The sequence below is a fragment of the Leucoraja erinacea genome, chromosome 6 (assembly GCF_028641065.1).
Source record: "Leucoraja erinacea ecotype New England chromosome 6, Leri_hhj_1, whole genome shotgun sequence".
Classification (NCBI taxonomy): Eukaryota; Metazoa; Chordata; class Chondrichthyes; order Rajiformes; family Rajidae; genus Leucoraja; species Leucoraja erinaceus.
Window position 1 is genome coordinate 25,776,015 of NC_073382.1, and position 23,898 is coordinate 25,799,912.

Genomic DNA, 23,898 nt, shown 5'->3' on the forward strand with positions numbered 1-23,898 from the left:
CATTATCTGCTTCCAACTATCAGCCACTGTGTCCACACTCCCCCTCCCATCCCCCTAACTTGCCTCCATCTGCCCATCATTAAACCCTTGTCAGGTTAGCCTATCATAACTTTGCTTCTTTGTCACCAATCCCTCTCATCTCCTTTTACTGACTCTATACGGTATTTAAATGTCTTCGATTGCATATCCACCGTCAACCCTTTAAGAATCAATTGCCTGTCTATCTTGGCCAATTCACATCTCATACCCTCAAAGTTACCTTTCTTTAAGTTCAGAACCCTTGTTTCCGAATTAACTATGTCACTCTCCATCCTAATGAAGAACTCAACCATATTATGGTCACTCTTGCCCAAGGGGCCACGCACAACAAGGCTGCTAACAAACCCTTCCTCATTACTCAATACCCAGTCTAGAATAGCCTGCTCTCTCATTGGTTCCTCTACATGTTGGTTTAGAAAACTATCCTGCATGCATTCCAAGAAATCCTCTTCCTCAGCACCCCTGCCAATTTGATTCACCCAATCTATATGTAGATTGAAGTCACCCAATATAACTGTTTTACCTTTGTTGCACGCATTTCTAATTTCCTGTTTGATGCCATCCCCAACTCCACGACTACTGTACACAGCTGCCTGTACACAACTCCCACTAGTGTTTTCTGCCCCTTAATGTTTCGCAGCTCTACCAATATCGATTCCACATCTTCTAAGTTAATGTCCTTCCTTTCTATTGTGTTAATCTCCTCTCTGACCAGCCATGCTACCCCACCTCCTTTTCCTTTCTGTCTATCCCTCCCGAATATTGAATACCCTGGATGTTCTGCTCCCAGCCTTGGTCACCCTGGAGCCATGTCTCCGTGATCCCAACTATATCATATTCATTAATAACTATCTACACATTCAACTCATCCGCCTTATTACTAATGCTCCTTGCATTGAGACACAAAGCCTTCAGGCTTGTTTTTACAACACTTACCCCTTATACAATTTTGTTGAAAAGTGGCCCTTTTTGATTTTTGCCCAGGATTTGTCTGCCTGCCACTTTTACTTTTCACCTTGCTACCTATTGCTTCTACACTCATATTACACCCCTCTGTCTCTCTGCTCATGCTCCCATCCCCCTGCCACATTAGTTTAAAACCTCCCCAACAGCGCTAGCAAATACTCCCCCAAGGACATATTATTGAATGAAGAATAAAATATCGATCCTCAACACGATGATTTTATAAATTTAATATAACATTGAGATTTTACACAAATCAATATTTTGCAGAACAATGACACCAGAGTTGCATTCTATCCAATGGCACTGCTAACTTTGCAACAATTTCAGGATTTTGAACTTCTTCTCTTTGAATCATCCCCTAGTCCCATCCTCGTCTTTTTAACTATAAACCCCAACCACCACTCCTAACCCTGGTTGTCTGATCAGCTTTTCTGTCTGCCTGTCAGACATTCACTCTGTGATCTCTTCTCCCTACAATGGCGGAGATTGAAGAGGCTTGGTCTTTTTTCAGGGTTGACGAGGCCAGGCCCATTCTATCCTGCCCCAGCCATGGGCACCACATTAAGCTGATTGCAAACTTCCTGCAGATGACCTCTTCAATTTGTAGGCTCATCTGCCTGAACCTGTCTGGATGGGAAATGTCAGTTCAGGTTCACAGAGCAGTATATCGTAGAACTATTAAAAAAGTAATTAACAATTCAACCAACCTTTGAAAAAACAGTAATATAATACACACACCACAAATAATGTGACAGATAATGTCATATGAAGTTACGGAAGATATTATTTAAAATAAACTATTATATTCTAATATGTCCTGTTGACTTCCTTTGCATGTTACCCTTTATCTTTAAAATATGCTTTATCCTCTGTCTCTTCCCCTCTCCTCCCCTCTCCTCCCATCTCCTCCCATCTCCTCCCATGTCCTCATTTCCCGACACAACCTTCCTTTGTGTTTGTCCCACCTCCCCACCCTGTTTATCTCATGTAAATATTTGATATATATCTATTAGCCCAATAAAGATGTTTTAATGGAGAAGAGCTGTTGGTCAGCAGTCTAAAACCTGTAAATTATTATTTCTCCTGCTCATTATGCTTGAGGCTATTGAGGACAGAACAAAATTCACCAGAGTAACCGTGTTATTTTGGCATGGCCTGTTACATTATCACAGAGCAGTAGTCCAGAAGAAAAATTGAGGATTTTTCTTCCAGCTCACAGCCAGTTTTAAGAGTTAAGAACTGACACCGACTTCCCCAAAATATCTTGGTGTAGGAATCGCACTAAATTTTTCACAATTTCACCATGAGTCATGCATTCGCTCCATAGATGCTGGTGCACCCGCTGAGTTTCTCCAGCACTTTTGTCTACATTCTTACTGCAGACATTTGAACATAATAGAAAAAAAACCACGTTAACACTTTTTTAGACAGGGTCTCTTTGCTTTTCGTCAGGCAAATTGGGGCAGCACTGTGACTCAATTAGTTGAGTCACTACCTCAAAGATCAGAGACCAATATTCAATTCTGACTTGAGGCATTGCCTGTGTGTAGTGTTCACATATGACTGTGGTCTTCAGTCATTTTTCTTTCATATCCCAAAGACAATGGAAGATTAATTAACTACTTTAAATTGCCCTTTTTGTGAAGGTAAGATGTAAAAAGTGGGGGGAGTTAAAGTGAATGTGGGGAGAAAAATACGGGATTAACTTAAACATCAAATTATAAACTAAAGGTTGGTTGGGATGTATTATCTTCTACTGTAACTGCCCTTTATTAATATCCGATTTGCATGATAAGTAGTTTCTCACTCTCATTTCTAAAATACTGTTAATGTGTAAACTTGCTCCAAAGTGTGAGATTGTACAACTTTGTATTTGTATTTGAACTAACTAGTTTTTTCTGTTGTAGAAAAACTCAGACGCAGCATGCCAAACCTTGCACGTTCATTCAGCGCCGCCAGTTCACCCGACTCTTTTAAGAATAGCAGAAGTTTTGATTCAAACTTGCAGAATGGAACATCACGACTGCAGTCACCAGCATGTGAGTATAAACTGCTAGTGAGCAAACCTTGTCACGTAGCTTTATTTGGTCTGTCTGCTGAATGTTTCCCCTGCTAATGCAATGTAAGGTCAGTTATCAGTGGTGGCATAAGGTAATAAGGTCATAACTGATAAGAGTAGAATTAGGCCATTCGGCTCAACACATCTACTCCGCCATTCAATCATGGCTGATCTATCTCTCCTAACCCCATTGTCCTGCCTTCTCCCCATAACCTCTGACACCTGCATTAATCAAGAATCTATCTACAGTATTTCTGCCTTAAAAATATCCATTGACTTGGCCTCCACAGCCTTCTGTGGCAAAGAATTCCACAGATTTACCACCCGCTGACTAAAGAATTTCCTCCACATCTCCTTCCTAAAGGAATGTCCTTTAATTCTGAGGCTATGACGTCCAGTCCTAGACTCTCCCATTAGTGGAAACAGACTCTATCCAAGCCTTTCACTATTCAGTAAGTTTCAATGAGGTCCCCCCTCATTCTTCTAAACTCCAGCAAGTACAGACTTAGTGCCATCAAATGCTCTTGTAAACCTCCTCTGGGCCCTCTCCAGAGCCAGCATATCCTTCTGCAGATATGGTGCCCAAAATTTCCTCACAATAATTCAAATTGGTATGATTGTAAAATTAGGCAAATAACTGCAGAGACCAGAAATGTACATTTGCACCCGCCATAGCAACTAAAAATCTCAGAAATGGTGATGGTGAAACTCAGATTATCAAATTTAAAAAAAATGTCCATAAAATGTACTCTTGGAAAAAACAAAGAATTTGAACATCTCCTTATGTATGCCCCTTGTAATGTTTTATACCTCTTTAAGGTCCCCCCCCCTCAGCTTACTATGCCCCAGAGAAAAAGCCCCAGCCAATACAATCTCTCCTTATAACTCAAGTCCTCCAGTTCCAGTATCATCCCTGTGAATCTTTTTAGCACCATTTCCAACTAATGACATCCTTCCTCTAACAAAGTGACCTGAACTGCTTGCAATACTCCAAGTGTGGTGTCACCAATATCTTGCTGCAATATGGTGCCCCAATTCCTGTACTTTATGCCCCAACCAATGAAGGGAAATGTGCCAAACACCTTCTCCACCACCTTGCATACCTGTGTCTCCACTTTCAGGGAACTTTATATTTGTACTCTTAGGTTCCCTAGTTCCGGAACACTCTCCATTTACTGTGTAATGCCCCTGTCCCACTTAGGAAACCTGAACAGAAACCTCTGGAGACCTTGCGCCCCACCCAAGGTTTCTGTGAGGTTCCCGGAGGTTTTTGTCACTCTCCCTAATGGTTGAAAGTGGTTTCCACGTAGTCGAGCTTCTTCTATGTTTCGGAAATTATTTCAAAAAATTCAAATCCGGCCTCGACTAAAAATAGGTTTGCCATTTTAAAATCGGTAATTTTTTGGTCGAAGCCGGTTGCGATGCTAGTTGAAGGTGGTTACCGGAGGTTGCAGGTAGTGGATGGTAAGACCTCCTTGGTGGAATAAAACTGGGTGAAAAAAAGGTTAATATTAACATAAGCATGTGACCTCTGTCACTCCTGAGCGTGCTCAATCATAGTTGCAGAGTTCTTTTAGCAGAGAAAAGTTTTTTTTTCTTACAATATAGGTTATATATAATACAATATACAATATAGACCTCATATAGGTCTCCTTTTTTTTTTCCAGCAGGGGACCCACAGTTTCCTTCAGCTCATTAAACAGCTCAGGTGTGATTCGTAGAAAGTTTTTAAATGCAGACAACTCCTCCTCTTGCAGCACATTCATCAGGTTATCATACTGTCCAATCATCAATCTTCTTTGCAAGAAGGGCTTCACCCACTGACACCTCTTCTTTTGCTTCCTCTTCACCCTTGTGCTTTCTGCCTTTCTTGAAAGGCTGATGAAGCAAAAGGGCTGCTGCTGACAGCAGAATATGTACTTTTAGTAATATCCACCTAACTTGTTCCTTCTCTGCTCTCATGGTTTAGAATGATTTTTTAAAAAAACCTGGGAGGCTTTTATTGTAAGAAAAAAAAACTTTTCTCTCCTAAAAGAACTCTGCAACTATGATTGAACACGCGCAGGAGTGACAGAGGTCACATGCTTTTGTAATATTAACCTTTTTTTCACCCAGTTTTATTCCACCAGGGAGGTCTAACCTTCCATTACCTGCAACCTCCGGTAACCACCTTCTACTAGCATCACAACCGGCTTTGACTTAAAAAATACCGATTTTTATAACGGCAAACTATTTTTAGTCGAGGCCTGTTTTGAATTTTTTGAAATAATCGCCGGACATAGAAGAAGCTCAACTACGTGGAAACCACTTTCGACCATTAGGGAGAGTGACAAAAACCTCCGGGAACCTCACGGAAACCTTGGGTGGGGCGCAAGGTCTCCAGAGGTTTCTGTTCAGGTTTCATGGTGAAGCATGTTTCGAGGTATCGGGACACATTTGTGGAACTTACCAAAGCCAAAGCATATCTTGCTATATTATTTTCCAGAGTGGGGAGAATTTAGGTTTTAGCAACAAATATAGTATTCACTGTTGATCTAAATATGCCTGAAATTAGTTTTCTTATAATATCTGGCAGCTGGGAGAATCATGAATAGAGAGATAGGACAACCTCTGCACTTGAACCAGAATGTGCTGGAAAAGAGCAGCAGCGCGAAGATAAATTAAGGTGACAGAATGGGATTGTGTTACCTGCAGAGCAGAGAGAGGCGAGGAGGAAGGGCAGTTAGGTTTTGTGTGAAAATCCTGGATCGAGACTCAGTGATTGAAGACGTTCTCGTCGAATAATGTAAAATGAAATTCTAATAATATGGCATGGTGTGGCTCTGGTTGGGCCAGTCTGGCAGATCTTACAGTTTACTTTCATTAATACCCTATATGCAGCTTTAATTCACTGTAAATTAATTAGATGTAGTACAGTACACTATATGTAGTACACTCGATGTAGTACAGTATTACAATGAATTTTCAGGTAAATTGGGCATAATTACTGGGAGTTAGAACCATGATCCACAAAGTGTGACTGAAACACTAAGGGGCAGAAAACGCTGGTGGGTGTTATGTACAGGCCACCTAACAGTAGTAGTGAAGTTGGAGATGGTATCAAACAGGAAATTAGAAATGCGTGCGACAAAGGCAAAACGGTTATAATGGGTGACTTCAATCTACATATAGATTGGGTGAATCAAATTGGCAGGGGTGCTGAGGAAGAGGATTTCTTGGAATGTATGCGGGATAGTTATCTAAATCAACATGTAGAGGAACCAATGAGAGAGCAGGCTATTTTAGACTGGGTATTGAGTAATGAGGAAGGGTTAGTTAGCAATCTTGTTGTACGTGCCCCCTTGGGCAAAAGTGACCATAATATGGTTGAGTTCTTCATTAGGATGGAGAGTGACATTGTTAATTCAGAAACAAGGGTCCTGAACTTAAAGAAAGGTAACTTTGAGGGTATGAGACGTGAATTGGCCAAGATTGACTGGCAATTAATTCTAAAAGGGTTGACGGTGGATATGCAATGGAAGACATTTAAAGACTGCATGGATGAACTACAAAATTGTTCATCCCAGTTTGGCAAAAGAATAAATCAGGGAAGGTAGTACATCCGTGGATAACAAGGGAAATCAGGGATAGTATCAAAGCGAAGGATGATGCGTACAAATTAGCCAGAAAAAGCAGCATACCGGAGGACTGGGAGAAATTCAGAGACCAGCAGAGGAGGACGAAGGGCTTAATTAGGAAAGGAAAAATAGATTATGAAAGAAAATTGGCAGGGAACATAAAAAATGACTGCAAAAGTTTTTATAGATATGTGAAAAGAAAGAGATTAGTTAAAACAAATGTAGGTCCCTTGCAGTCAGAAACAGGTGAGTTGATCATGGGGAACAAGGATATGGCGGACCAATTGAATAACTACTTTGGTTCCGTCTTCACTAAGGAAGACATAAATAATTTGCCGGAAATAGCAGGGGACTGCGGGTCAAAGGAATTGGAGGAATTGAGTGAAATCCAGGTTAGCCGGAAAGTAGTGTTGGGTAAATTGAATGGATTAAAGGCCGATAAATCCCCAGGGCCAGATAGGCTGCATCCCAGAGTACTTAAGGAAGTAGCTCCAGAAATAGTGGATGCATTAGTAATAATCTTTCAAAACTCTTTAGATTCTGGAGTAGTTCCTGAGGATTGGCAGGTAGCAAACATAACCCCACTTTTTAAGAAGGGAGGGAGAGAGAAAACGGGGAATTACAGACCAGTTAGTCTAACATCGGTAGTGGGGAAACTGCTAGAGTAAGTTATTAAAGATGGGATAGCAGCACATTTGGAAAGTGGTGAAATCATTGGACAAAGTCAGCATGGATTTACGAAAGGTAAATCATGTCTGACGAATCTTATAGAATTTTTCGAGGATGTAACTAGTAGCGTGGATAGGGGAGAACCAGTGGATGTGGTGTATCTGGACTTCCAGAAGGATTTTGACAAGGTCCCACATAAGAGATTAGTATACAAACTTAAAGCACACGGCATTGGGGGTTCAGTATTGATGTGGATAGAGAACTGGCTGGCAAACAGGAAGCAAAGAGTAGGAGTAAACGGGTCCTTTTCACAATGGCAGGCAATGACTAGTGGGGTACCGCAAGGCTCAGTGCTGGGACCCCAGCTATTTACAATATATATTAATGATCTGGATGAGGGAATTGAAGGCAATATCTCCAAGTTTGCGGATGACACTAAGCTGGGGGGCAGTGTTAGCTGTGAGGAGGATGCTAGGAGACTGCAAGGTGACTTGGATAGGCTGGGTGAATGGGCAAATGTTTGGCAGATGCAGTATAATGTGGATAAATGTGAGCTTATCCATTTTGCTGGCAAAAACGGGAAACAGGCTATTACCTAAATGGTGGCTGATTGGGAAAGGGGGAGATGCAGCGAGACCTGGGTGTCATGGTACACCAGTCATTGAAGGTAGGCATGCAGGTGCAGCAGACAGTAAAGAAAGCGAATGGTATGTTAGCTTTCATTGCAAAAGGATTTGAGTATAGGAGCAGGGAGGTTCTACTGCAGTTGTACAGGGTCTTGGTGAGACCACACCTGGAGTATTGCGTACAGTTTTGGTCTCCAAATCTGAGGAAGGACATTATTGCCATAGAGGGAGTGCAGCGAAGGTTCCCCAGACTGATACCTGGGATGTCAGGACTGTCTTATGAAGAAAGACTGGATAGACTTGGTTTATACTCTCTAGAATTTAGGAGATTGAGAGGGGATCTTATAGAAACTTACAAAATTCTTAAGGGGTTGGACAGGCTAGATGCAGGAAGATTGTTCCCGATGTTGGGGAAGTCCAGGACAAGGGGTCACAGCTTAAGGATAAGGGGGAAATCCTTTAAAACCGAGATGAGAAGAACTTTTTTCACACAGAGAGTGGTGAATCTCTGGAACTCTCTGCCACAGAGGGTAGTTGAGGCCAGTTCATTGGCTATATTTAAGAGGGAGTTAGATGTGGCCCTTGTGGCTAAGGGGATCAGGGGGTATGGAGAGAAGGCAGGTACGGGATACTGAGTTGGATGATCAGCCATGATCATATTGAATGGCGGTGCAGGCTCGAAGGGCCGAATGGCCTACTCCTGCACCTAATTTCTATGTTTCTATGTTTCTATGTTTCTATGAATGAATCAGTTTATTGGCTAAGTATGTACACATACAAGGAATTGGTGCTCCGCTCACAAGTAACAACACAACATACAGTAAACAATTAAGAATAAAACATTAAAACATTATAGTTTAACCATGTGAATTAAATAAAATACCAGAGCAAAAGGAGGCTACAGACTTGTGGTTATTGAGTAGAGCTACTGCTTGTGGAAAAAAAAGCTGTTTTTATGTCTGGCTGTGGCAGCTTTGGCAGTCCAGAGTCGTCTTCCAGAGGGAAATGCTTCAAAGAGTTTGTGGCCAGGGTGAGGGGGGTCAGAGATGATCTTACCTGCTCGCTTCCTAGCCCCTGCAGTGTACAGTTTGTCAATGGAGGGAAGTTAGCAGCCAACACCCTTCTCAGCTGAACAAACGATTCGCTGCTGCCTCCGGATGTCGTGCTTGGTGGCTGAGTCAAACCAGATGATGATGGAGAAGGTGAGGACAGATTCTATGATGGCAGTATAGAATTGGACCATCATTGCCTGTGGCAGATTGTGTTTCCTCAGCTGCTGCAGGAAGTACATACTCTGTTGGCCCTTTTTGACTGTGGAGTCGATGATGGCCACCCATTTAAGGTCCTTGGAGATGATGGTTCCAAGGTACTTGAAAGACTCCACAGATGTGGCTGTGGCGTTGGTGATGGTGAGTGGGGGGAGGGGAGGGGAAGCTCTCCTAAAGTCTACTATCAATTCCACTGTTTTAAGAGCATTGAGCTCCTAAAAGAGTGAAATGGATTATTGTAGGTAAATCATGCTTTGATTGGATGGGATTATGTACTGTTGGAAGAGTGAATAAAATGTGGGAACTGGGGGACAATGAGGGGGAATGGAGAGCAGAACTGGGGCCCCAATGAGTGGGAAGGGAGAGTGGGAACTGGGGCCCAGTGAAGGGATAAGGACCGTGTGAATTTGGGGGCCAACGAGCAGAAATAAGCACAACAACATGGGCCTGGTGAGAAGGAATGGAAGGTAGGAAATGGGGTTCTGACGAATGGAAATGAAGGGCGGGAACTCAGGTAGCAGTGAATGGGAATGGAGGATGGCTTTAGGGGTGCCGGTGAATGGCAAGTGTGAGCCAGATACCAAACCATTGGGTATTCTTGATAGCAGATTAGTGGAGTTTTACTGCATACCTAAATCAATTTATCAATGAGCATGAGTTCTGATGAAGGATCTTCAACCTGCAACATTAACTCTCTTTCTCTATCCACTGATGCTGTCTGACCTGCATAATATTTTGACCATTTTCCTTGCGAAAGATTGAGAGCAAGAATTTTATTTTAAAGTAGTACTGCTCTAATACTGGAGGACTGTAATAATTTTTCTCAGTGGCTGACCTGCGGTTGAAACAGTGCTTATAACCCCATCCAATCAAAACAAGATTTACCTACAATAATCCCTTTCACACGATTCATTGATCTTGCAAAGCCAAATAGAATATGTTTAGCTCTCCCAACAGGAATGCAGACGATTAATGTTGTTTCACATGGTGGAACAGTATGTGTCAGCAACATGGGAGCTGCTGAAAGAGGCAGCGTCTTGCTTTACTCATTTAATTCCTTGGCAATAGATCAGATGCTAGCATGTTTTAAAGGGAACAATGGGATTAAAGTATTGCTACGTCTGTAGAAAGGAACGTTGTGTGATAGGATAATAAGGATCTGATGAATAGCAGCAAAGGGGATAAAAGATCATTTTAGCTTCCACAGCATTTTCTAATGCGTGGACTGAAATTTGGAGACAAACGTAGGAATTGTGTATGTAACCATATAACCATATAACAATTACAGCACGGAAACAGGCCATCTCGGCCCTACAAGTCCGTGCCGAACAAATTTTTTTCCCCTTAGTCCCACCTGCCTGCACTCATACCATAACCCTCCATTCCCTTCTCATCCATATGCCTATCCAATTTATTTTTAAATGATACCAATGAACCTGCCTCCACCACTTCCACTGGAAGCTCATTCCACACCGCTACCACTCTCTGAGTAAAGAAGTTCCCCCTCATATTACCCCTAAACTTCTGTCCCTTAATGTATGTGGGATATAGTTGTCGGTAGTAAGGAAGGCAAATGGAAAGGTATCATTCATTTTGAGAGGACTAGAATATGAGGGCAAGGATTTAATGTTAAGGGTGTATAAGGTGCTGGTCAGACCAGATTTGGAATATTGTGACAGGATAACATGGAATCATACTCCTGATAGTGCTCCAAACAAGGTGCATTGCACGTCATTTGATGTGCATGTGATGCATGTGAGATTGATTCAATTGAATTTCATAGTTCAAACTGAGTTAGTCCCATTGCATTTCATTCTGGGGCAGTGAAACAAAATTATTTTCAGACCTGTTGATAAACATTACACAATCAGATTTTAGGGCTGATTTCTAACACCCAGTGGACTTACCCTGTGAAAATGTCAACACCATATGGAGCATTTCTGTTGAAATACAGCAAATTAGATCAATCAGAAGGGGCTGCATCTTGCAATCTTGGCCAACTTTGGGTTTATAACTTTTGTTATCAGGCTCAGACCTGTGGTAGCAAAAATGTGGTTATTAAAACATAAGGCAGCAATAACAGATAATGTTGGAAAAGCTCAGCAAGTCAGATGGTATCTACACAAAGAGAAAGGGTCAACATATCTGGCAAACTTGTTAGACACACAATGCTGGAGTAACTCAGAGGGTCAGGCAGCATCTCTAGAGAGAAGGAGTAGGCGATGTTTCAGGTTGAGATCTTTCTTTGGACTGAGAGTCAGGGAAGAGGAAACGGGGTATGAACAGGTACAAAGAATAAATGAATGAAATGTATGAAAAGAACAAATCAAAGCCAGCAAAACGATCAAGGAAATGTGGAGCCCACAATGGACCATTGCTGGCTGTGGAAAAGCTATGGATCATTGCAGGCTCCATTTTTCCTCAATCGTTGCTGGCCTTGATTTGTTCAATTCATCCTTTCCTCCAGAGATCTTGCCTGATCCGATGAGTTACTCCGGCATTTTGTGTTTATATTCATTGTAAACCAGCATCAGCAGTTCCTTCCTACACAGGCAAGCTTGTTAGTTTTTCTCGCATTATTCATTTTTCTTTTCATATTTCTACCATCTGTTTCTTATTATTTTCATAGTTTCAGACAGCAGCGGCTTCAAACAGGCTTTGGATCTAGCATGGAGGAATTACAGTAAATATACTACCAGCAAATTGTCTCAGGCACATAGCTGTTGAAAATTTGCTGAAGGGCAATATTTCAGTTTAGAGGCTACTGCTGCTGAATGTAAGGGCGAAGCAGTCCTTAAATATCCATTTAAAATTCAGTGGGTACCAAGGAAAAATGAATGGCACTGTTGGTTAAATACACTTAATCCTCATTTCTTTTGTAGGCCCTTCTGCCAATAAACTTCAACACAGAGTCAACAATGTCAGCCATTTCCCACTGTCGGTAAGGCAACCACCGAAAGCAACTGCATACGTGAGTCCAACTGTCAGCAACACCAATGGGATCCACACATCTGCAAGTTTGCATTCCATCTCAAGTTCTGGCATACCCTTACCAAACAGACCTGGAACCACAGGGATCCCATGTCGGAGTGGCCTTCCCAGACCAACCTCCACCATCGGGGGTAGCGGAATACCCAGGAGCAAATTAGCACAACCAGTCCGCAGGTGAGTGGGGCTTTTGCTTAACAAGAAGAATTATTTATGAATAGGCGTAAAACAAATGGCGTTATTTAGTTTTTTAGTTTAGCTTAGTTTAAAGATATAGCGCAGAAACAGGCCCTTCGACCCACCGAGTCAGCGCCGACCAGTGATTCCCACACACTAACACTATCCTACACACAGAGGGGACAATTTACAATTTTACAATTTTACCAAGCCAATTAACCTACAAACTTGTACGTCTTTGGTGTGTGGAAGGAAACTAGAGCTCCTGGAGAAAACCCATGCAGGTCATGGGGACAAACTCCACAAAGGCAGCATCCGTAGTCAGATCGAACCTGGGTCTCTGGCGCTTTAAGGCAGCAACTCTACCGCTGCGCCACTGTGCCACCTGGGTGGCTAGGCTTTGCAAAAGTGTAGAAGATGATATGCAGAATGATTGATTAAACTCCCTAAAGGCTTTTGACTGGAAATCTGGAATATAAATGCTAGATTGCTGACAAAATTAAATTGTTGGACGTCATTGAATCCAGAAAGTTGTCATGTGAGATGAGGTGCTGTTCTGAAGCTTATATTAAGGTGCATTGGAACAGTGTAGGACATTGAAGACAGTGTAAAAGTGGCAAGTGACCAGATTGCCTTGCTCACCGTTGTTGCATGAATGGTATGTTCTGCAATGTAGTCAACCAACCCACATTTGTTCACAATTTATAGTGCATATTTTAAAAGAAGCATTGAAATAAGCCCAAAATAAGTCACCTGTAAAAAGTGTTAAAGCATCTCTTGAAGTGAGTTTTAGGAGCTGATGAAACTCAACTTCATTCCTGAAGGCATGTTTCCTGGACACTGTCCTATAAGGTTCATTGAGAATTTATTTTACCAGAGCAGTAATGTAAATTTTATTTCCCGATCTGGAGAAACAACTTCAATAATAGTTTGTAGAAACAAGGACCTGCAGATGGTGGTTTACACAAAAAAAGACACAAAGTGTACTGGAGTAATTCAGCCGGTCAGGCAGTAGGTCTATAAGATATGGTTCGTTTGAAGAAGGGTCCCAACCCAAAATGTCACCAATCCATGTTCTCCAGAGATACCGTACTGTGTGACCCACTGGATTATTCCAGCACTTTGTGCTTTTTTTTTCAATAATACAGTGCATTCAGAAAGTATTCAGACCCCTTCACTTTTTCCACATTTTGTTACGTTACAGCCTTATTCTAAAATGGATTAAATTATTTTTTTTATCATGAATCGACACACAATACCCCAGAATGAAGAAAAACAGGTATTTAGAAATGTTTGCAGTAATTAAAAAGAAATAACTGAAATATCACATTTACATAAGTATTCAGACGTTTGCTATAACACTCAACATTGAGCTTAGGTTCATCCTGTTTCCAGTGATTACCCTTGATGTTTCTACAACTTGATTGGTCCACCTGAGGTAAATTAAATTGATTGGATATGATTTGGAAAGTCACACACCTGTCTATACAGGGTCCCACAATTGACAGTGCATGTCAGAGCAAAAAAACAAGCCATTAAGACGAAGGAATTGCCTGTAGACCTCCGAGACGGGATTATGTGGAGACACAGATCTGGGGAAGGGTATAAAACAATTTCTGCAGCATTGCAGGTCTTGAAGAGCACAGTGGCCTCCGTCATTTTTAAATGGAAGAACTTTGGAACCACCAGGACTCTTCATAGAGCTGGCTGTCCAGCCAAACTGAGCAATCGGGGGAGAAGGGCATTGGTCAGGGAGGTGACCAAGAACCCAATGGTCATTCCGACAGAGCTCCAGAGTTCCTCTGTGGAGATGGGAGGACCTTCCAGAAGGACAACTATATCTGCAGCACTCCATCAATCAGGCCTTTATGGTAAAGTGGCCAGACGGAAGCCACTCCTCAGTAAAAGGCACACAACAGCCCGCTTGAAGTTTGCCAAAAGGCACCCAAAGGACTCTCAGACCATGGGAAACAAGATTCTCTGGTCTGCTGAAACCAAGATTGAACTCTTTGAACTGAATGCTAACTGTCAGATCTGGAGGAAACCAGGCACTACTCATCACCTGGCCAAAACTATACCTACGGTGAAGCATGGTGGTGGCAGCATCAAGCTGTGGGGATGTTTTTCAGTGGCAGGAACTGGGAGACTAGTCAGGATCGAGGGAAAGTTGAACGGAGCGAGGTACAGAGAGATCCTTGATGGAAACCTGCTCCAGAGCGTTCTGGACCTCAGACCGGGTGGAGGTTCACCTTCCAACAGGACAGTGACCCTGAGCACACAGCCAAGAGAACGCAGGAGTGGCTTTGTGATCGGTGTGTGAATGTCCTTGAGTGGCCCAGCCAGAGCCCGGTCTTGAACCCGATCGAACATCTCTGGAGGGCCCTGAAAATAACTGTGCATTGATGCATTGATGCTTCCCATCCAACCTGACAGAGCTTGAGAGGATCTGCAGAGAAGAATGGAAGAAATTACCCACATACAGGTGTTGTATGCTTGTTGCCAAGCTTGTGGCATCATACCCAAGAAGACGAGGTTGTAATCACTGCCAAAGGTGCCTCAACAAAGTATTGAGTAAAGGGTCTGAATACTTATGTAAATGTAATATTTCAATTATTTCTTTTTAATTGCTTTGCAAAAATTCCTAAACGCTTGTTTTCACTTTTATTATGGGGTATTGTGTGATGATTAAAAAAATAATTTAATCCATTTTAGAATAAGGCTATAACGTCACAAAATGTGGAAAGAATAAAGGGGTCTAAATACTTTCTAAATGCACTGTAAATGGTTGCACTCTAAATACTACATTTTCAATCAAATATAAAAAGCATACATCCGTCTTAACACAGACTCTGGCAACGTTTCAATATTAATGCTATTAGACCTCAGTGCTGCATTCAACACTGTTGATCACTCAATACTTTTGGACAGGTTGGGAAAATGGGCGGGGCTTTCAGGCACAGTCTTAAGTTGGTTCAGGTCATATCTACAAGCTAGGAACTATTTTGTTTCCATTGGCTACTTTGTATCGGAACCAAACAACGTGACATGTGGTGTCCCGCAAGGTTCGATCTTAGGGCCCTTTTTATTCAACATCTACATGCTCCCACTAGGGCAAATCATGCGAAATAATAATATTGACCACCACTGCTATGCCGATGACACTCAAATCTATGTAGCGCTATCACCAAATGACTATCGCCCCATAGATCTGCGGTGCCAGTGCATTGAGCAAGTCAAAGACTGAATGTGTCAAAATTTCCTCCAACTAAATAAGGACAAAACGGAGATAATTGTTTTTGGTGCTAAAAAAGAAAGGCTTAAAGTAACCAAACACCTTCACTCTCTGTCCCTAAAAACTTCAAACAAAGCCAGAAATCTTGGGGTTATTATGGATTCAGATTTGCATTTCGACACACATCAAATCAGTAACAAAATCGGCCTACTATCACCTCAAAAACGTAGCAAGATTAAGAGGACTCATGTCAGCTCAAGACTTAGAAAAACTTGTACATGCCTTTATTACTAGTAGGCTAGATTATTGTAACGGTCTCCTTGCAGGTCTTCTGAAAAAAACTGTCAGGCAGCTACAGCTTGTTCAGAACGCTGTTGCTAGAGTTCTAACAAAGACCAAAACATTTGAACACATTACACCAATTCTTAAATCCTTACATTGGCTCCCTGTATGTCAGAGAATTGATTTCAAAATCCTGCTGCTCACCTATAAATCGCTACATAGTTTAGGGCCAAAGTATATCACTGACATGCTTCCACTATATAAGCCTGCTAGACTGCTAAGATCTTCTGAGACCAATCTGTTAGTGACTCCCAGAGTAAATTCAAAACATGGGAAAGTAGGATTTAGTTACTATGCAACAAATAGCTGGAATAAACTTCCTGAAGATTTAAGACTTGCCTCAACTTTGATCACTTTTAAAACAAGACTGAAAACTTTTATGTTTACTTTAGCTTTCAGCTAAATCTTAACTACATTACACTTTTAACTTTTGCACTTTTTATAATGCATTTTTAATTTTGCTTTATTTTCGTTTAATTCTTCTATTTTATTTCATTTTATTATTTCATTTTATTGTATGACATGTTTTTTATGTGAAGCACTTTGAGTCCATTGTATTGTATTGTATATCTTTATTGTCATTTCCTGAGTATTTAGCTTTCAGCTAAATGGCTTAACTACATCCATTTAGCACACTTGGGAAGAAGCTGAACTTTTTTGCACTTTTGTATAAGGATGCATTTTGGTAATTTTGCTTGCTATTTTCGTTGGAGCACCAATAATTCTTCTATTTTATTTCATTTTGCATTAATGTCATTATTAGGTGTGTATGGGGACATGTTTTTTGAGATGGTGAAGCACTTTGAGTCTGCCTCATGTATGAAATGTGCTATATAAATAAAGTTGCCTTGCCTTGCCTTGCCTACTTAAAACATTCCTCATGTTTTACTTAGTTGTCTCCCAGAAGTGGCTAGTAGGAATGGAACCCAGTTTGTTGTTCCCGGTTGCCCTGTAATACCACCTAACAGTACAACAGTACATAAAGTACTCAGCATTTTTAAAAACCTTAAAGCATTGCAAACGAAGGTAGATGATTGAAAAGGTTAATTATTTTTATGCCTGCTCATATTTCCTGTCAATGTTTTCTATTTAATCAATTATTTTGTCTGCAGCTAAAGTACAATCTGTCTGTTCAAACTAGTTTCATTTTTATACACTCGTGGCAATGGAGGAGTTTGAGCATGGGAGGGATAAAAACGGTGAAATATGTTTACATAAGCACAATGCATTTTAAATGCAACCATATGGAAATGAAAAATGAAGAATAATTAGTTACTTTGGATCAAGGCTGATTGAGTGTGAGCATCCTGAGCTGTGACCTATTTTACCCAGGTTTACTGTTTAGTTTAGAGATGCAGAGTTGAAACAGGCTCTTCGGCCAACCAAGTCCGCACCGACCAGCGATCCCCGCACATTAATACAATCCTATACACATTAATACAATCCTACACACATTTAATGCAATTATTATTATTAACCACTAGAAATATCTCGTGGAGCAAAACCAAAATTAATTTTCTGTCAGGTGACAAATGTTCACTGGCATTTAATGTATTATTTCAGTCAGAATGACAATTTAGTAGATTGTTATTTATTATTACTTTCTTTTATTTACAGTTTTCTTCAGCCTCCAAAGCCCCTTACTGCACTCAGTTCTCTCAAGGATGGAAGCTGGAAGGATGGGTGTTACTGACACTCACTACTACAGAAACTGTTGAGAGGTGAAGCAGCAGCTGCCACATATCGATGCCCAGCTGGCTGGGTTTAGACACGTCACTAGATGTTTGTAGCAACAGTTAATTTCAGAGAAAATGCAAAAGACAAGGCACGGCCCAGAATTACATGGGTTTTGCTAATAAGGTGAAGAAATACTACATGAACTAATGGTTGTGATATTGTGCATTCAAACCCTGGCCCTGTGCATTTAAATTATTTCAAATTTGTAGATGAAGATTTAGTACAAAATATCTTTCAATTAAATTCACTTTTTTCAATGCTCATTTTATGTTTCACAATCAATATTGTGATGAGCATTTTCCCACAAGGGTTTCTTTTTAAATAATTTGAACAATATCTGTGTTGAATTACATTTGAACAAAACTGTTAACCCGTTGAGTTGACATGACTTTGTTTTAATTGTGCTGCATGTTATCACTTGCTAAACAAAAAAGTAATACCGAAACTGCAGGCACTAATGGTTTAAATGAGGTTTAGAAGTTCCAACTCTATAATGTGGAAATAAAATGTTTCCACATTTCTTATACGATGGATAATCTGTAGAAACTGTTGGTTTAGGCTCCCTAAATCATGTGTAGACGTGGTGTCGAAGGACGAGAAGCCGAAGCAAAGAAGTGGAAGCCAAATAACCAAATGGAAACAAATCCGAAAAGCCAACTAACCGAAAACATACGAGGCCGAAAAGTCATCTAACCGAAAGGGTGGGATGACTAAATGCCAACTAACCGAAAGGGTGAGATACCTAAAAGCAAACTCACCGAAAGGCCGCTATGCCGAAATGTCAACTCACCGAAAGGCTGCTCTGCCAAAAAGTGAAATAATGGACATGATATCACTGGGGTGGGACTTGTCAGCGATTGGTCCAGATCCCTGCGCCCTTCACATCACTGGCCGGTGGAGACGGGAGGGTGGGGGTCACTTTCCCACACAAGCCATAGATGACTGGGCAATCCGAACGCAAGCACCAAGTTGTAAGCGGCCAAAGGAGCGCATCCCTCGGGACAGCCCCCACTCTCCCACGGCCACGGCTGCTCTCTGCCTTGTCTCCCCTGTGCGGCCGCTTGTGACGGGCTGTGGGTCGGCAGCGCCGGGTGGAGTAGAGGTGTGGGACAGGCTGGTCCCTCCGCCCACCCAGAGTCACTGACTGTGATGCGCCATCATCGGACCCCAACCCCCACACCAGGGTGATTCGCCCCCCTCCCAACCCCCGGACCCTAACCCATACATGAGGTGATTCACCCTCCACCTCAGCAGCAGGGACAGATGGCTCAGGGCATTGGCAGCAATAGCAAATTGCTTTTAAAACATGGGGGGGGACACACAAATTCCCTGGTGGGCTGATGACAAGTGTGCATGGCAACGAACAATTTTATTTTCTCCCACTCTCCCCCTTTGACAACAAGAAGCACATTTTATTTATTGTTGAAACACAGTAATGCCGTCTGGTTGCCTGCGTAATGCACACAAGCTCCCATGCACAAAACACCAGATAATCTGTAATCTGTTTTAACCGAAGATGGACACAAAAAGCTGGTGTAACTTAGCGGAACAGGCAGCATCTCTGGAGAGAAGGAATGAGTGACGTTTCAGGTCGAGACTATTCTTCAGACCTGAAGACTGAGTCTGAAGGGTCTTGATCCGAAATGCCAACCATTCCTTCTCTCCAGAGATGTTGCTTGTCCCACTGAGTCACTGCAGCATTTTGTGTCAATCTTTGGTGTGACAGTTGTCTCATTTCATCGGCTTCATGTATTGCACGCATGGAAGAGACGCGTTAAATGTCGCTTGCACCTATTCAAGGGAGGGATGGAATGGATGTGACCACCGGCTAAAGCAAGGCATAGTTAGGACAGGGAAATAATCCCACCACTTAATTAACCAGGTTCCTGAATGTAAGAACTATTTTACCTGTAATGTTTTTGTTTTTAAATCAGTAACTCTCATTTGAGTTTCAATGCCGACCCCGTCCTGTGGGGAGGGCTTGCAGCAGCTGGTTTCATAGTGCCTACATTGTTGGTAGGTGTTGATCTTTCACATGGACCACTGTCAGTGCCAGTTCCCAACTTCCAGAGCTGCTCTGCATTAGTGGAGTCACATGTGAATCCTCTCTATGACCACCACAGAGGCTTTTCAATGTCATTTTCATCACCCGTCAGATTTTAAGCCGAAAAACAATCTGATGCCGAGCGGACATGACGTCAAAAAGCTGAAAAAAAAACAAAGATGCTAGAGCAAGGTCAATGATCTTTGGAAAAAAAGATCTTGCTTATTGAAAATAAAAGAAATATCAATCTCTTTGAATCGTAGACATCGAAAAGTTGAAAAAGAATATTACATATAGAGAATAAAATTGTTTGTGGTCATGTACACTTTTCTTTGGCCCGCCAGGGAATTGGTGTCCCCCCCCCCCATGTTTTAAAAGCGATTTACTATGGCTGCCAATGCCCCGAGCCTGTCTGGGTGGGGGTTGAATGACACCCAGGTCCGCGATGTGGGTGTCGGGGGCAAAAATCACCATTTATCCACATGTGTGGATCAGGGTCACCCAGGTGGTCACCTTGGTCTCCTAGGTGAATCACCCAGCTGGTCCGCAAACTTGGAGGGGTAAATAGCTGGGGCCCGATGGTGGGTGCCCCATCGCGGCCTCAGTAAAAGGGTGCTTCCTGGCTGCGAGACCCCCAATGCCTGTCCCACCTTGTCCCCTGCTCCACACCAGTGCTACCCTACCCACATCTCGTCGACAGTGCGGCCACATGGTGGAGACGAGGCAGAGAGCAGCCGTGGTCGTGGGAGAATAGGGGATGTCCCGAGGGATGCGCTCCTTTGGCCGCTTACAACTTGGTGCTTGGGTTCAGAGTGCCTAGTCACCTGTGGCTTGTGTGGGAAACTGACCCCCATCCTCCCGTCTCCATCGGCCAGTGTTGCGATGGACGGGGGAATCTGGACCAATCGCTGACAAGTCCCGCCCCCACGGTGACATCATGTCCGTTATTTGACTTTTCAGCAGAGCGGCTTTTTGGTGAGTTTGCTGTTAGGCATCCTTCCCTTTCGGTTAGTTGGCATTTCGGCTTCGTTTCCGTTCAGTTATTTGGCTTCCACTTCTTTGCTTCGGCTTCTCATCCTCCAACGCCACGTCCAGGTACACCCTAAATTGTTCTTGACTGTCAATAAATAACATCGATGAAGCATCTGCAGATCCTGGAAATCTGAAAAGAAAACATTAAATGCTGGAAATACATTGCTGGTCAGGCAGCATCTGTGGAAAGAGATACAGATCCAGTGTTTCAGGTTAATCATCGGAAATGGAAAAAGGGTAATTGACAAGAAATATTGATGGTTTATTGACGAAATATTGACTCGATTTAGCTGATCTCAGATGGTGCCTGACCAAATAATATTGATTTCTCTATTTTTCATTATCTTTGATAATTTCCCTTGCTCCCTCTCTATAACATTGGCTGGAGCACCGTTGGTTGGATAGAAGTCATCACCTAACTTATTGATGAGAAATCAGAGGTAAAATATCAACTTAGATTTTTAATGTCCAATGGTGATTCTACTGTTTAGACAATATTGGTAATTATCCCAAAGTGATTAACATAGTATTGTAATGACGCTACAACTAAATATGATGGTGGCACAACATAAACGTTTCTTTACATTCATTTTTGGACATTCATTATGCACATTTCAGTGTGTTTGTACAATTTTGGTTTTGAAAGCAAATTTCTTTTTAATAATAGATTGGATTCCAGGTTTGTTAAACAGGTATAACTTCCATAAATCATTTGGGATAGAGTCACTTTTAACTCAGAAATGTCGACTGAAAATTTGTTGTAGGACCAATTTATTTTTTGCACTGTAGCAATACTTCATTTCGATAGCTCACAAGTACCCATAAGGTCAACACGTCTGTGATAGTCAAATATGAACCTCTTCTCCTGCCATAATTCACATCACAAAGCCAGAAAACACTGCTAGAGTGTAATGAACACCTGGGGCTGAGAAAATTCACAGTATGCCACCCAATTTCTGACTTCCTTGTTGGTTTTATGAATGTTAATTTATTATTCATAAATTATTTGTGTTTATCCTACCAGTTAAGAAGAAGCACATTGCACTTAAACCCAGCAATGACCATGTATGCGATAGGTTGTCGGATTTTTTTACAACAGCAAGTGAGCATTTTGAAATGTTTTATTAATATTGAGAACAAGGTGCACTTTTTAACGGACACTAAACAGCTTAATTTTTATAAAGGTTTTACAGGATTACTCAAACATATTCATCTTGTAATAATGCTGTACAGAAATGTATTGCCATTGATTTGCATTTTATTAAATATTGCTTATAAAATAAAATAAAATATTGCCAATGGATGTAGGAATGTATTGATGATTTTATGCAATAAATGTTTTCTCTTCTCTGTGGTTGGGTTATTCTTTACATGTTGACTTGACTTGGCTAAGATTAGAAATGTTATTACCAATATTATTTATCATGCACGCGTACAGGTTTGTATCATTGGAGTGAAACACTTATGTAGCAAATGTCATTTGCTTGCCTGATTATGTTGCATATTCTCTATAATTTAACATTTCTAGTGATTAATTCCAAGGTAATATTCCCAGGAGAATGAACTAATCTGCAGTGGTTAAGAACTTGGTTCACTTACCACCTTTTCAAGGGCAATTGGGAGTAGACAACAGATGCTGGCTGGTGTGGGAAATTCTGAAAATTCTAAGAATAGTTTGTAATATGTTTAACCCAAGAGCCTATGAACTGGGAAAACATGATGGGAAAAGATGCTAACATTGTGAAGGGAATCTAAGGATGTTACTAGAAGTAATAAATGATTTATCGGGTGTAAATTCCACATGCAATGGGAAAGAAAGGTGTCCTTTATTGCATCCATCTCTTCGTGAAATGGAGGAATTGTTTCCTAATGACCGGAAACATGAGGTTGAAAGTGGTCAATGGTGATACGGGTGTAGGATTTGCACCCATTTGTTAAGTACATGGAGGAATTGTTTCCTAATAACAGGAAACAGGAGGTTGAACAATGATCAATGGTGAATTGAAACATATAAGATTGTTAAGGGATTGGAAAAGCTAGGGGCAGGAAACATGTTCCCGATGTTGGGGGAGTCCAGAACCAGGATCCACAGTTTAAGAATAAGGAGTAAGCCATTTAGAACGGAGACGAGGAAACACTTTTTCTCACAGAGAGTGGTGAGTCTGTGGAATTCTCTGCCTCAGAGGGCGGGTTCGCTGGATGCTTTCAAGAGAGAGCTAGATAGGGCTCTTAAAAATAGCGGAGTCAGGGGATATGGTGAGAAGGCAGGAACGTGGTACTGATTGGGGATGATCAGCCATGATCACATTGAATGGTGGTGCTGGCTCGAAGGGCCGAATGGCCTACTCCTGCGCCTATTGTCTATTGTCTATTGAATTGGGTGTGAATACATACCTTGCAGGACAGGCAGTGCTAGCAGAGGGAGGAAATACTGAGAGAAAATCACAGATGACAGGCAGAAATGGACCGTTTTGATAATGGTAGAAGGTAAGTGCGAGTTAACTAAAGTTGCTATTGGTCACTGAAGGATACATCATGTGAAGATAGTGATGTGTTCCTCAAGTATGTTGAGCCGAACTCTAACAGTCCAGGATGCCACATATGGAAAGGTTGGAGTGGGAGTGGAATGGAGAATTATAGTGACAGGTAACCGAAGCTCAGGGTCGTGCAGACTGAATGCAGATGCTCAGTCGGGTGAATGGACATTCGGCATTTTGATACCCAGGTATAGCGGACACGACTTTGTGACATCTGACTGGAATGCACCAGATTAGAAGAAGTGTAAGTGGATTTCTGCTTCAACTGGAAAGATTGTTTGGGTTCCTGGATGGTGGGGAGAGATGAGCTGAAAGAACAGGGTGGCACAGTGGGCGCAGTTGATGGAGTTGCTGCCTCACAGCATCAGAGACCCGGGCACGATCCTGTACTTGGGTGCTGTCAGTATAGAGTTTGTACATTCTCCCTTAACTGCATAGGTTTCCTCCAAGTGCTCTGGTTTCCTCTCTCTTAAAAACATGCATGTTTGTAGATGAATTGGCCTCTAAAATTGATTGTATGGTCTGGATACGAAAGTGGAATAATGTAGATGTGCAAATGTGTGAT

The 23,898-nt window shown here is 41.8% G+C and overlaps 1 protein-coding gene across 3 annotated transcripts in view; it reads left to right on the forward strand.

Annotated features, from left to right (window-relative positions):
• Nucleotides 1–18,992, forward strand: part of slain1a (SLAIN motif family, member 1a) — a 125,951-nt gene extending 106,959 nt beyond the window's left edge. For all 3 annotated transcript variants that reach the window (XM_055636776.1, XM_055636774.1, XM_055636775.1), the window contains 3 exons: nucleotides 2,913–3,044; nucleotides 12,127–12,409; nucleotides 17,601–18,992. In XM_055636776.1, the coding sequence (XP_055492751.1) occupies nucleotides 2,913–3,044; nucleotides 12,127–12,409; nucleotides 17,601–17,676 (491 nt within the window). In that variant the 3' untranslated portion in view covers nucleotides 17,677–18,992. The remainder of the gene's footprint in view (nucleotides 1–2,912; nucleotides 3,045–12,126; nucleotides 12,410–17,600) is intronic.
• The last annotated feature ends 4,906 nt before the right edge of the window (nucleotides 18,993–23,898 follow it).